This window comes from Tachysurus vachellii, chromosome 15, assembly GCF_030014155.1.
Source record: "Tachysurus vachellii isolate PV-2020 chromosome 15, HZAU_Pvac_v1, whole genome shotgun sequence".
Classification (NCBI taxonomy): domain Eukaryota; kingdom Metazoa; phylum Chordata; class Actinopteri; order Siluriformes; family Bagridae; genus Tachysurus; species Tachysurus vachellii.
Genome location: NC_083474.1, coordinates 21183843 through 21198476, shown reverse-complemented (window position 1 = coordinate 21198476; position 14634 = coordinate 21183843). Strand labels below are relative to the sequence as shown.

Here is a 14634-nt window from a genome sequence, read left to right as displayed (position 1 = left end):
GTTAATCATATTTAATTCACAAAAAACTTAGTTAAAGGTGGGGTCTCCGATGTTTGAGAAATGCTTCAGAAAATGAGTCGGAACGACAAACTAAACAAAAACAAAACCAACGTGTAGCCAATGAGCAGAAAGGGGCGTGTCTTGTCAATATGGGCGGAGAGTGTGTTCAGTGCGCATGTGTGACATTAGCAGAAAGCGGTTTTAACATTGACATGGAGGATAAAAACAAAGAAAGAAAGCGAAGAAAGGCTTACGATAAGGTAAGAAGTAGGACGTGTTAATATAGGATCAGCTTTCCAGCGCTGGAGAGAACTGAAGGAGCAGGAAGTTGGTCACATATTCACAGATTGGAGTTTCCTGAGTCAATAACTCCTGAGCTAAACGCTGTTACTACACAAATAACACCTCTTTTCTATCGTAGTAATGTAGAGACGCAGCTACAACCGGGTTTTGTGTAGTAACAGTGTTTAGCTCAGGAGTTATTGACTCGGGAAACTCCAATCTGTGAATATGTGACCAACTTTACTTAAGACGCCGAGGCGCTTTTTTCCTTCTCGATAGGTGAGTAACGTTGGTTTTGCTTTGTTACACAGAACTAATATATGTCTTTGTCCTTTACATGATTATGCTTGTGTGTCATTTTTGCTTGTTTGTTTATCTACAATCGTATTGTTCTTCACTTCAGCTATGATAAAGACACATTTCTTTCCATTAGTTGCCTGGGTTACGTGTGTATGTGTGGGCGGAGCTATCAATACAGGGGTGGGACCCATTTGGGTTAGGGGCGTGTTTGTTTTGGTGATTTCAAATGTCAACATTGGCTTTCAAACAACGGAGACCCCACCTTTAAGCTTTAAGCTCGGCCTTAAAAACATTTCTAAGTTTCTAACTTTCTACATGATCTATTTTAAAGTTATCAATTTAAAATGTTGCTCATTGTGAAAAGATTAATTACAAGTTTGGAAAATGTTCCCAAAAGTACTGGGCAAGTTCAAAAGCAGAACATTAAGATTTTTAATGGAGAAAATTGCGAGTTGATTGTGACACTGAATCTTCTAGAACAAATTATTCTGCTTGTTTTGTCTGAGATTTTGGTTTATTTTTTTAGTTTAGTGATTACAGTGTTCATTTGAGTTTAATCCAAACCTTACAAACAAATCAAAAATGTAAAGACCGATAAACCGTGTGACTTGAATCTACTAAATATCATTAAAATATTTCATAAAAGTGTGAACCTCTGGAATAAATAGATCTAAAGAGCTGGAATATTGTTGTATATGTTTAAATAATGAGATTTATATTTGAATAGTTATAAATAAAATAAATCGTCTGTGGAACTGCAAAAAATTGGAGAAGTCCTGCATGAGAGTGTAGTGATTCTTTCTTAAGTGTAGTGAAATCATTCTTAATATGAATCTTTGATCATCTTTTTAACAATTGGAAGCTTTGGCATTAGGAAATCAGCCACAAACTAGGATGGATGAGGCTTTGTTGTTGGTTTGCAGCTCCTTCGTCTTTTAAAACATAAACTAATTTATTGCTGCTGCTTTTGTTTGTTGTAGAACATCCGAGTTGTCTTTGCTAACTTGAGAACTTCAGCAGAGTTTTTTTTTTTTTTTTTGGAGTGCAGTGTTTTCTTTCATTCCACCTGTGTAGCACGGTGGTGGATGCATCATGGTGAAGATCTGCTTTCTTCCAGTCATGTTAAGAGATCATATGATGCAACAGGACAATGAACTAAAACATACAGGTAAATCATCACCAGAGTCCATGCTGTAGCTGCTCATGAAAGTAAAAAGGGTAACACAAGGGTATAGGAAATTATACAGGGTACATACAAGTTTTATATGTGTCTATAAAGCTTCAGGACATGTATCATATGTATCACCATATCTTATTATTATTACTAATTACCTAACAAGACAAAATGTTCATCTACACAGTGACATACATAAAGGAGGAACCTTTAATCTTTTCCAGAATTGCTGACCTGTGTGTGTGTGTGTGTGTGTGTGTGTGTGTGTGTGTGTCTTGTATTTCCTGTGTTGTATATCATTGTGTTCTAGGAGATGTGAAGTCACTGGAAGTAGCCCTGTGAGTCAGAGAGAGGGCGTGAAATGTTGTGGAAAGCCCACTGTAGGATTCCGTCGATGGATGTCTGGAAGAACCCAAAACACACGCACACACAAGCACACGCGCACACACACACACGCGCACACACACATGCAGAAATGATGAAGTGTAGACAGTTTGAGAGCTGGTTTACATCAAATGTCTTTTGTCTTTAGATAATTAACAACAGACCTTGTACTCTGTTAGCACTCACTCACTCACTCACTCATCTTCTACCGCTTATCCGAACTCTGTTAGCAGTCATCCCAAATTCTGATTTTATAAACCAGCATCATGCTGAATTTCATATAATCTAGGTTAAATTTATCCTTAAAATTATTCATTCATTCATAAAATTTAAATTTATCCTTAAAATTATTCATTCATTCATAAGAGCAGCACACAGTGTTCTATTCCTCTCTCATTCATTCATCTTCTACCGCTTATCCGAACTACCTCGGGTCACGGAGAGCCTGTGCCTATCTCAGGCGTCATCGGGCATCAAGGCAGGATACACCCTGGACGGAGTGCCAACCCATCTCAGGGCACACACACACACACACAAACTCTCATTCACTCACGCAATTACACACTAGGGACAATTTTCCAGAGATGCCAATCAACCTACCATGCATGTCTTTGGACCGGTGGAGGAAACCGGAGTACCCGGAGGAAACCCCCGAGGCACAGGGAGAACATGCAAACTCCACACACTCAAGGTGGAGGTGGGAATCGAACCCCCAACCCTGGAGGTGTGAGGAGAACGTGCTAACCACTAAGCCACCGTGCCCCCTCCTTAAAATTAATGCTGTTAAAAATGAGTTAAAATATGTTTCCATTCTACTCATATACTCATACTCAATAACCTTAATTCATTGAAATCGTAAAGCGTATTTCCAACGTCTACATTCACTTCCACCTGATGTAAAATGAACAGCGCTAAACTTGAGTAACCGTTAAATTAAAAGTTTTCAGTTAAAAAAAAAAAAACAAGTAAAAGTTACTGAAGTAAAAAATCTAATCTAGCGAACTTCTCAACTGTAGTTTTTGGTCTTACTGAGCTTAGAGAAGCTGAAAACCAGTTACTTCTGTTTTGTTTGATGATCCATTAGGCTAAATGTAAAAAGTAAAAACAATAGCAGACCTAAAACCAAACCTTGTGGGACACCACATTGCACTTTTGTGTGTTCTACATTAACACTAACACACTGTTGGCAATCAGTAGGTCATTGACTACTTTAACCAGCTCTGATTCTGAACTATACTTCCAAACATTAAATGACATCATGTTTGTTCTCTGTCCTGGAGGATGTGAGGAAAGCTGCTGCAGGATTTATTAGACACCTGACATTCAGAACAAAACAGTGAAAAATATGACCACTTTATTAAATTATTACAGCATTGTGGTGTGTGTGTGTGTGTGTGTGTGTGTGTGTGTGTGTGTGTGTGTGTGTGTGTGTGCGTGTGTGTGTGAGTGTGTGTCTAGCATTTCTGTGTGTTCTCACCTCCCCCATGTACGAGTCCAGCTCATCTTTGTTAAGGTTCTGCTCTTCACAATGAGCAGATCCCTGATCTGTACAACACTGAGGTACCTGAGGACAAGACAGGAAACAGACAACAGCTTTAAACACTTTTTTTTATTAGCTAAATGTAATTACTGCAATGACAACTGAAAATCTATGAACATAAACAAATGTATTTGTGTGTATTTGTGCATATTGTGTGTATTTGTGAGTATTGTGTGTAATTGTGTGTACTATGTGTGTATTGTGTGTATTGTATTGTGTATACAATGTGTGTATTGTGTATATTGTATGTATATGTGTGTATTGTATGTACTATGTGTGTATTGTATGTATATGTGTGTATTGTGTTCTATGTGTGTATTGTGTGTATTGTATGTATATGTGTGTATTTGTGTGTACTATGTGTGTATTGTGTGTATTGTATGTATATGTGTGTATTGTGTGTATTTGTGTGTGTATACAATGTGTGTATTGTGTATATTGTACGTATATGTGTGTATTGTATGTACTATGTGTGTATTGTATGTATATGTGTGTATTGTGTTCTATGTGTGTATTGTATGTATATGTGTGTATTTGTGTGTACTATGTGTGTATTGTGTGTATTGTATGTATATGTGTGTATTTGTGTGTATTGTATGTATATGTGTGTATTGTGTGTACTATGTGTGTATTGTGTGTATTGTATGTATATGTGTGTATTGTGTGTACTATGTGTGTATTGTGTGTATTGTATGTATATGTGTGTATTTGTGTGTACTATGTGTGTATTGTATGTATGTGTGTATTGTGTGTACTATGTGTTCTATGTGTGTATTGTGTGTATTGTATGTATATGTGTGTATTTGTGTGTACTATGTGTGTATTGTGTGTATTGTATGTATATGTGTGTATTGTGTGTACTATGTGTGTATTGTGTGTATTGTATGTATATGTGTGTATTGTGTGTACTATGTGTGTATTGTGTGTATTGTATGTATATGTGTGTATTGTGTGTACTATGTGTGTATTGTGTGTATTGTATGTATATGTGTGTACTATGTGTGTATTGTGTGTATTGTATGTATATGTGTGTATTGTATGTATATGGGTGTATTGTGTGTACTATGTGTGTACTGTGTGTATTGTATGTATATGTGTGTATTGTGTGTACTATGTGTGTACTGTGTGTATTGTATGTATATGTGTGTATTTGTATGAATTGTGTGTATTTGTGTGTATTTGTGTGTATTTGTGTGTGTATACCTGCACAGTTTTGGATGCTGCCTCCGTCTCTGTTGTCACCCATGATCTTGAACACATCCTGCATCTCGCTCTCCCACTGGGAAAATAAATGTATTCATCTGATACTTGACATAAAGTCTCATAAAATGATAATGTAACATTCTCTCTTTAATCTCACTCCAACTTTTGTCTCATTTACAAGAAACCCAAAGGATACCTAAAAGAATTGTGTTCCTGAAATCATACTGAATCCAGACATCCTTACATTTTACTGTTTGTTGTCATAGAAGTTGGTGAATGAATCATTTCTATAATCAATTTGACTAATTTAAAGGCAGGGTCTCCGTTGTTTGAAAGCCAATGTTGACATTTGAAATCACCAAAACAAACAAGCCCCTAACCCAAATGGGTCCCACCCCTGTATCGATAGCTCCACCCACACATATATACATAACCCAGGCAACTACTGGAAAGAAATGTGTCTTTATCATAGCTGAAGTGAAGAACAATACGATTGCAGATAAAAAAACAAGCAAAAATGACACACAAACATAATCATGTAAAGGACAAAGACATATATTAGTTCTGTGTAACAAAACAAAACCAACGTTACTCACCTATCGAGAAGGAAAAAAGCGCCTCGGCGTCTTAAGTAAAGTTGGTCACATATTCACAGATTGGAGTTTCCCGAGTCAATAACTCCTGAGCTAAACACTGTTACTACACAAAACCCGGTTGTAGCTGCGTCTCTACATTACTACGATAGAAAAGAGGTGTTATTTGTGTAGTAACAGCGTTTAGCTCAGGAGTTATTGACTCGGGAAACTCCAATCTGTGAATATGTGACCAACTTCCTGCTCCTTCAGTTCTCTCCAGCGCTGGAAAGCTGATCCTATATTAACACGTCCTACTTCTTACCTTATCATAAGCCTTTCTTCTCTTTCTTTCTTTGTTTTTATCCTCCATTTCAATGTTAAAACCGCTTTCTGCTAATGTCACACATGCGCACTGAACACTCTCCCCGCCCATATTGACAAGCCCCGCCCCTTTCTGCTCATTGGCTACACATTTGTTTTGTTTTTTGTTTTGATTTTTGTTTATTATTCGGCCCGACTCATTTCTCAAAAATCAGAGACCCCGCCTTTAACTTTAAAGGTTTCTCATACACATTTTATATAGATAATGTTAATATAAATATAACAGTCTATCAGTGAGTGTTATTAGTGTTATAACACAGTTGGCCACATATAAAGGTTCATCTCAATAAATTAGAATGTTGTGGAAAAGTTCATTTATTTTAGTAATTCAACTCAAATAGTGAAACTCGTGTATTATATAAATTCACTAGTTTAAGTCTTTGGTTTATTTATTTGTGATGATTTTGGCACACATTTAACAAAAACCTCAAAAAATTAGAATATGGTGACATGCGAATCAGCTAATCAACTCAAAACACTGCAAAGTTTTCCTGAGCCATCAAAATGGTCTCTCAATTTGATTCACTAGGCTACACAATCATGGGAAAGACTGCTGATCTGACCGATGACACCCTTCATGAACATTCATTGCCAAAGAAGTTGTTCACAGAGTGCTGTATCCAAGCATGTTAACAAACATGCACATTTGTCCACAACAAAGTGTGGAAGAAAAAGATGTGTGGTGGCTCTTGATGCCTTGACTGCAGCCTCAGTCCATTAGCTTCTTTGGCAATGAAGGTTTGTGGCTTTTCCTCCTCCTTCCTCAACGGTCAGATCAGCAGCCTTCACCATGATTGTTTAGCCTAGTCAGTGTTGTAATGTAACCGAGTACAAATACTTCGTTACTGTACTTAAGTAGAAATTTCACGTATCTGTACTTTACTGCGTTATTTAAATTTATGTCAACTTTCACTTTTACTCCACTACATTTCCTAGATAAAATGTGTACTTTTACTCCGCTATATTTACACTAAGCATCTTCGTTACTCGTTACTCGTTACCCAGGCAAACCTCTCACAGGAAAATAGCCAATAACTGGCACAAAACAACTACTTTACATTTTATTTAGCAACAAAATATATACATGTAGCTGCTTTTAACCTCAACTTTCACTTCAGCAACGGAAAAAAAATCAGGGGAAAATTAATTTTGCAGCTAAAATTGATGTTGCGGTGGACATCTGACTCAGAAAAAGGCGTTTTTCTTTTTTCCGTAGTTGTTTTATGGAAAGACGTTTTATGGAATTATTTAGTAAAACTATGTTTATTGTGAATGTGCTGTTACTTTGGGAAGTTGCAGTGTGGGTGGAAGCTCTGCAGACACTCAGGGCAGACAATCAGTTCTCCTCGGCTCAGGTGGCAAATCCCACACCATTTCCTCATGCCCACCGGGTCCGGGTCCAGGTTCTAGGAACAAGAATATGAGCAAATTTCATGACAGTTCTATATTAAACTCAGCTTCTCAGATGTGAAAGAAATCACTTTTTTTTTCTTAAACAAAATATTAAAATGAAAAGTATAAAAAGTGGGGTCACGGTGGCTTAGTGGTTAGCACGTTCGCCTCACACCTCCAGGGTTTGGGGTTCGATTCCCGCCTCCACCTTGTGTGTGTGGAGTTTGCATGTTCTCCCCGTGCCTCGGGGTTTCCTCTGGGTACTCCGGTTTCCTCCCCCGGTCCAAAGACATGCATGGTAGGTTGATTGGCATCTCTGGAAAATTGTCCGTAGTGTGTGATTGTGTGAGTGAATGAGAGTGTGTGTGTGTGCCCTGCGATGGGTTGGCACTCCGTCCAGGGTGTATCCTGCCTTGATGCCCGATGACGCCTGAGATAGGCACAGGCTCCCCGTGACCCGAGGTAGTTCGGATAAGTGGTAGTGAATGAGTGAGTGAGAGTATAAAAAGTTTTCACACTCCTCTTCATCTAATCGAATCCAATCCGTTAGCAGTGAGGTGAGAAGAAAAATATTCAAGAGAGATTACTTTCTTTCTTCCTCATCACCCACTTTCTATAACAAATGATTCTTTAAACCCAAAAATGGATCTTCTTAGAACTTTAATTGATTTGGAAAATCTCCGCTGTAGGGATCTACAAAGAACCGTTTAGCGACACCTCTATAGGAACAACAGAAGTTAAATGTTCTAGATTTTCTGTCACTTTCAGGAAAGGAAGAACCTAAATCCTTCCTGAAAAGAGCCATTCTCTGGTTCTACTGAAAACAGAAAAACCCTTAAGGGTTCTACCATCCCAAGAAGGGAAATATCTTGATTGGTTCCGACCGAGAGATCCTGAACTTAAGAATCAGTAGGTTTTTTAATTTCTAAAGGGATTCTTCTTTCCTGAATGGTATTCTGTTCTGTTACAGGGATCTGAACTGTATGTTTTAAGGACAGCCAAACTGTCTGTAAGTATTTTTAGTTTCCTGAAAGGGTTCTTATTGGTGCTCTTTCTGATAGGGAAACACACTACTTCAATAAAGAACCTTTAAGGGTTCCCAAACAGCTGCAGCATACTTACGGTTTCTTCTGGAAATCTTTTCTGAGACTGGTGTAAGTTTATACACAGAATATTTAAGGGTTCACGATGGAAGCTTCAGGGTTCAGAGGTTCTAATTGGAATAGTTTGTTGTTGGGTTAATGGCACCATCTATGCCCCTTTTCCACCGAGGCAGTTTGAGTGCTGGTTCGGAGCCTAATTTAGAACCAGTTCTTTCTATTTTTTTTGACAGCCAAAGCACCGGCTCTGAACCAGGAAAAGTGGTTCTTAAGTAGCACCAAAACGTCTCTGTCTGGTGTCAGGGGTTGTGGGCGGAGCTGTGGGCGGGGCTACTGTTAGATATTGTACCTTAAGTATACTAATGTTTAATACACTTTTACTTTACCGCAATATGATCAATTATCAGCAGACATGTTAGTAGGTAGCTACATGCTAAGGCTAACTTTTTTCTGTGTTAATGATAAAATAACGTTATGTACTTTCTCCATTACAACCTCCGTTTATACAGATTACATGGAGCTGCACGTACACGTTGGATTCGCCGCGTTTGCATGCCAATGTAGGTTCACAAAGCCATGAGCATTAACAGTAAAGCAACATCAGCCATTGTTGATGTTGTGTTTGTGTTTGTCGCTGCTGCGCTAACGTTGTTGTGTAACGTGACACGTATATAGTGACGTCAGACTCGGCTCTGTGATGCTCTCTAACTGATGGAAAGGCAAACCGGTTCTTAGAAGGTTCACCAGTGGAACCAACTTTGAACCAGCACCAGTGCTAGCTCTGAACCAGCACCTGGGTCTTTTTGGTGGAAAAGGGGCATTAGTGTTCCCTTATAGGGATAAATTAAGAATTCTTAAGGAACTCTGTATGAGATTCAACAAAGAACTTTTAAGTGTTCCCAGAGAAAAAAATAAAATGATCCTTAATTAAGGGTTTGTTTATAAAATGGTTCTTTTGGAACCTTTTCTTATAAGACTCAGAAGAAGAGTTTGAAGAGTTGCCCAGAGGGACAACCAAAGAATCTTTTCTAATAGAGTTCTTGGAAATTCTTCTGTTAAGGCAAAACTCTGCAATTAAGGACCTTTACAGGGCCCACAACAGGGACAACTAATGTTTAACTAAACAGTGGCGTTGAACCAATAACGATTCCCTCTAGAAGGAGATCCCAAAAATCTGAAAGTGTTCTAGATATTCTACAAATGTAGGCTGGTCTCAGGTAGAAGGTGTGGCCTAAAGACTGACACTAGAGATTGTATTTATTGAATTTGACAGTGAGCATGATGCTAATCTCATGTTAGCTACGTTAGCATAACAGCTCTAGTGCATGTGTTAGCTGATTGTCTATGTTTGTGTTATCAGAGGAACTTTGTGATCAGTTTATGTTGTAGAAGAACTGAAGCTGGAACCTCAAACGCTGCAGGCTGTGTGCTGGTGCTGCTCGTGAGTGTGGAGACTGAGGTCGAGGAGGAGAAGAAAGAGAAATCCACCGTGGAGTTGGAGCTGCTCTCCATTAGGGGAGGTGGAGGAGGAGGAGGAGGAGGAGGAGGAGGAGACTGTGACACAATGACATCATGTTTATATTCAGCTGTGTGTAATGTGATGTTCAGTTATGATAGGATTCTTGTTCATGTGTTTGTTGGTCCACCTGCAGTGTTGCATACGTCTTCTCATCCGTCGCTCTGCTGCCATTACAAAATCCACAGCGCCACGAGCCACTAAGACAAGCAACCCCTCAACAATTAATTCATCATTGTTGCTATGTTAGAACAGTTGCTATGGTTACATCTGAGTGTGTCGGACACCTGGGTATGGAGGTGAGCGGAGGCACCAGGCAGGTGAGGTGAAAGGCTCGAGGACATCCGTCACAGCAAATTAGCTCACCACCATCCTTACACACTGCACACTCATCATCATTATGCTCCACCTGAACACACACACGCACACGCACACAAAACACGTACACACAACACACACGCACATACACAGACACTGTGAGATATCTGAGTGTTTGTGTATAGGAAAGCAGGATGATGATAAACTTTGATATAAAGGTGAATGGTGTTGATCTAAAACGAGGAAGTGAAATAAAACAGATTAGAAGACTCAGAGTGCACTACACACATCCATCAGGCGGACACGAGTCTCCCCCTGCTGGTGACTGTGAGTTTGTCCCAGCTGGGTCATGTGACCACTTGCAGTCCCCTCCTCCAGTGTAGAGGAGGAATAAAACTCTCCCCCGACCTTGATGCACTTCTTGGCTCCTCCTGCAAGTGGATAGCAGAAGCTTAGAGGTTTACATTTACATTTACATTTACAGCATTTGGCAGACGCCCTTATCCAGAGCGACGTACATAAGTGCTTATATCTCTAACATTGAATACATTAATGCTGGCTCACTAAGTTACATACTTAAGATACCATGAGTTTAAAACATTTGTTCAAAGTTACAATGTAAGTGCCAAAAGGTGTGGTTTTTTTTTTAAATGCAAAAGATAATGAAAGAAGTGCTAGTTGAAGTGTTTCCTGAATAAGTAGGTCTTCAACCGCCGCTTGAAAATAGCCAGTGACTCAGCTGTCCGGACCTCTAGGGGAAGTTCGTTCCACCACCTTGGTGCCAGTACAGAGAAGAGTCTTGTAGTAAACTTACCTCTTACCCTGAGAGATGGTGGAACCAGTCGAGCAGTGCTGGTAGATCGGAGGGTGCGGGGTGCAGTGCGAGGAGTTATGAGGGCTTTGAGGTAAGAGGGAGCTGGTCCATTTTTGGCTTTGTAGGCCAGCATCAGTGTTTTGAATCTGATGCGTGCAGCTACCGGAAGCCAGTGGAGGGATCGCAGCAGCGGGGTGGTATGAGAGAACTTTGGCAGGTTGAAAACAAGCCGCGCAGCTGCATTTTGGATCATTTGCAGAGGACGGATTGCGTTCATAGGTAGACCTGCCAGCAGTGCATTGCAGTAATCCAGTCTAGAAATGACAAGAGACTGAACAAGTACCTGAGCAGCCTGTGTGGACAGAAATGGTCAAATCCTTCTAATGTTGTAGAGAAGAAACCGACATGAGCGAGTCACATTAGCAACATGAGAGGAAAAGGACAGTTGATTGTCCATGGTTACCCCAAGGTTGCGAGCTGTGGCTGAAGGGGAGATCAGATCGTTGTGCAAGGATATAGCAAGATCATGACCTGGGGATGAATCACCTGGGATGAAGAGCAGCTCAGTTTTGCTAGGATTAAGCTTTAACTGATGAGCAGTCATCCATGATGAAATTTCTGCCAGACATGCAGAGATCCGGTCAGAAGCTGTGGCATCTGCGGGTGGGAAAGAGAAGATAAGTTGTGTATCATCAGCATAGCAGTGGTAAGAGAACCCATGTGAGGAAATAACTTCCCCAAGAGAGTGAGTATACAGGGAGAAAAGAAGAGGACCAAGTACTGAGCCTTGTGGGACGCCAGTGGAGAGTCTGCGTGGAGCAGATGTCACTCTCCTCCATGTTACCTGATATGAGCGTCCTTCCAGGTAGGAAGCGAACCATTCCCAAGCTGATCCGCAAATCCCAAGACTCCTGAGGGTGGCTAAGAGAGTCTTATGGTTGACCGTATCAAACGCTGCTGAAAGGTCAAGGAGGATAAGGACGGATGAGAGATTGGCTGATCTAGCAGCATGTAGTTTCTCAGAGACATCTAAAAGGGCTGTCTCTGTGGAATGAGCTGCTTTAAAGCCAGACTGGTTGGGGTCTTGGAGGTTGTTCTGTGAGAGATAGACAGACAGTTGATTAAAGACAATGCGTTCAAGAATTTTTGAAAGAAACGAGAGAAGTGATACCGGTCTGTAGTTACTGATGTCTGATGGATCCAGAGCAGGTTTCTTCAGGATGGGAATAACCCTTGCTCTCTTGAAGGTAGTTGGTACCTGACCAGATGCTATGGATCTATTGGTGATAACATGCCAGGTTAACATGCCAGAAGAGTCTAAAAGCCCCTGAAGAGGTTTTGAGGAATAGCTTAAAAATGTGGAGGATAGAGAGCTGAACATCATGTTCATGCATATGTTGATCCATCCATCCATCCATCCATTTTTCTCACCACTCTCGATGACTTGTTGGATGAGAATCTCCTCCACAGGAAGTTCTCCAGCAGACAGAGTGACAGCATGCTGGACTGATGTGGACACCGACTGCACGCCTGCGCAGACACACACCACATGCTGCAGTACTCACTAACCAACACACTCTCTCGGAATTCATTATTACAAACAAGAAACAGAAGAAGAAGAAGAAGAAGATGTTTACCTTTGCTCAGTGAAAGCTGAGAGAGAGCCGCACTGTCTGTCTTCCTCAGAGGCTTTCCTTTCCCTCCTGGAATATTACACACACATTCGCTCGAGTCTATCGATCAGATAATTATTATTAAACCATTAGCTTGAATAGGTCAGTTAGCACAAAACCGGACTCTGGATCCTCCGTGTTGATGATGACGTTGGTACCTGAGCGGATTTGCAGCACTTTCTTGCCATAATTCTGAGCTGGAAGCACCAGCTGTTTCTCTCCCATTCCCCTCTTCCTGCTGTGATGAGCCCGACTCTGCAGCTCAGGTTTTGGACTTTTAACAGACCTGCGTCCTGACCTCAGACCTGCCAGACATCAAGATAACCTCAAGCAGGAATCTCTAATGCAGGTCTCACTTTACTCATTACTGTTACTGTATATAAATGATTGATACATGACTTCCCATGATGCTGCCACACAGTTAATCCTCCATCACAAGGATTTCCAACGCTCTTCGGTTTTAATGTGTTAATAAACAACACTGCATGCGTTTGCACCATTTAGAGTTATGTTTAATTCTCCAAAAAAAAAAAAGTGTTCCTGTTCTCGCTTATATAGTTATAACAACTATAAACCTTCACTCCCTCACTAGCCTGTGTTTTTTTCTCTCTTAAACTCTTTTGTCCTGAAAATGTCACAGCTTTACCTCTGATTGTTACAAAGCACTGATGCTGGAGACTCCTTCCATACATGTTACATAGATAAAGATCTCCTTACTTCAGGAAAACTACCGTATCGATAATTACACACATTTTTAATATGTTAGTGTGGCGTGTCTGCTGTATGAATCCCTGTACATGAGCTGGTACTATAGAAATTCATTATTAAAATGAGCGCTATAACCAGAACTACTGTCCAAGCTTCTGTCATAGAAATTGAATCGCCACCTACCCCGTGTCCAGCCTTCCACCATGCTGTTGTATAAAATAATATTCACACTTAACCTTCAGCATGTGTTTCATTTTCAGTAGCTGTATATTATCCTCACACACAGTGAAGTACCTTTAGGTAAATTAGCGAAGAGGTTCTGCAGTTTGGGGTAACTCTCCTGATTGTACTCTTTGGACAGATTGTTCCAGAATGCCTGAAGGATGGTCAAGTCCTGCTCCAGCAGCCATGTGAGGAGGGAATACACCGCTTTATGAATCCCATCTTTATTTTTTCTCTCCAGAGTTTCCTTAAAAATACATAAAAATACAATCCTAAGATTTCCTAGAAATGTAACCTGTAGTTTAATACCAAATAGATATATTGTACAGGATCCATATTTCTATATCTGCTGAATTGGAAAGCACATACTGTATATTTGCTATGCAACTGGATCTTATAAACTCGTGTTATGTCTCAGAAAGATCCTGATTGCACCTTAGTGAATAAAAAAACATTTTTTTTTCAGAGAAACTAGTCATTACTAATCAATTTCAAATCAGACCAGGCCCCAAACTGGAGCTTTGTGGGACACCTTAAGCAAAAATGAAGACAGGATCTTTAGCCTCACCTCGAGGAGTTGGTCAGAGATGATGTCATGATCCGCCAGGCCATACAGCAGCGGAAAAGGGTCGTGGACAGCCATTGCGATTTCTGTTCTGGATGTTCTTAGATGAGATCGAAGCATCGACTTTTCTAAATCCTCCGTTTGGGTCATGCTGTCTGGGTGGTGAAGAACAGAAACAAATTCTCTCGTTTTTTTTTTTTTTTTATCCCAATGGAGATTGAGTATACAGGGAGATGCTTCTTTATGGCTTGTGCTCAAACGAGTAACCGTTCTTCGTGTGGCATCAGATACTTACCTGGCTTGCAGGTTATGAGGCGTGATTCAATAGTGCTTTACTTTTTCAATCATTGCTATTTATTTGTGTATTGTCAGCACTGGGAATCTCTCTGGTGACCTTTGGCCTTTAAGTCTCAGCTCTTCAGGGACCCAAAGATGTTGGTGGTTCATGGGAAAATTCCTCTGGAACGCTCAGTTTCAATTCCTGTGG

At 40.3% G+C, this 14634-nt stretch overlaps 1 protein-coding gene across 1 annotated transcript; it reads right to left on the bottom strand.

Moving 5' to 3' along the window:
• Nucleotides 1-1950: 1950 nt before the first annotated feature.
• On the bottom strand, nucleotides 1951-14300 carry aire (autoimmune regulator). The gene is made up of 13 exons (XM_060888465.1): nucleotides 14151-14300; nucleotides 13655-13829; nucleotides 12811-12957; nucleotides 12617-12682; nucleotides 12411-12509; nucleotides 10443-10596; nucleotides 10135-10287; nucleotides 9978-10047; nucleotides 9739-9885; nucleotides 7124-7245; nucleotides 4884-4959; nucleotides 3618-3704; nucleotides 1951-2158 (listed from the first exon to the last, which is right to left on the bottom strand). Exons 1-13 carry the CDS (start codon nucleotides 14295-14297, stop codon nucleotides 2078-2080), a joined length of 1524 nt encoding a protein of 507 aa, XP_060744448.1. The 5' UTR covers nucleotides 14298-14300; the 3' UTR covers nucleotides 1951-2077.
• Between the last annotated feature and the right edge of the window lie 334 nt (nucleotides 14301-14634).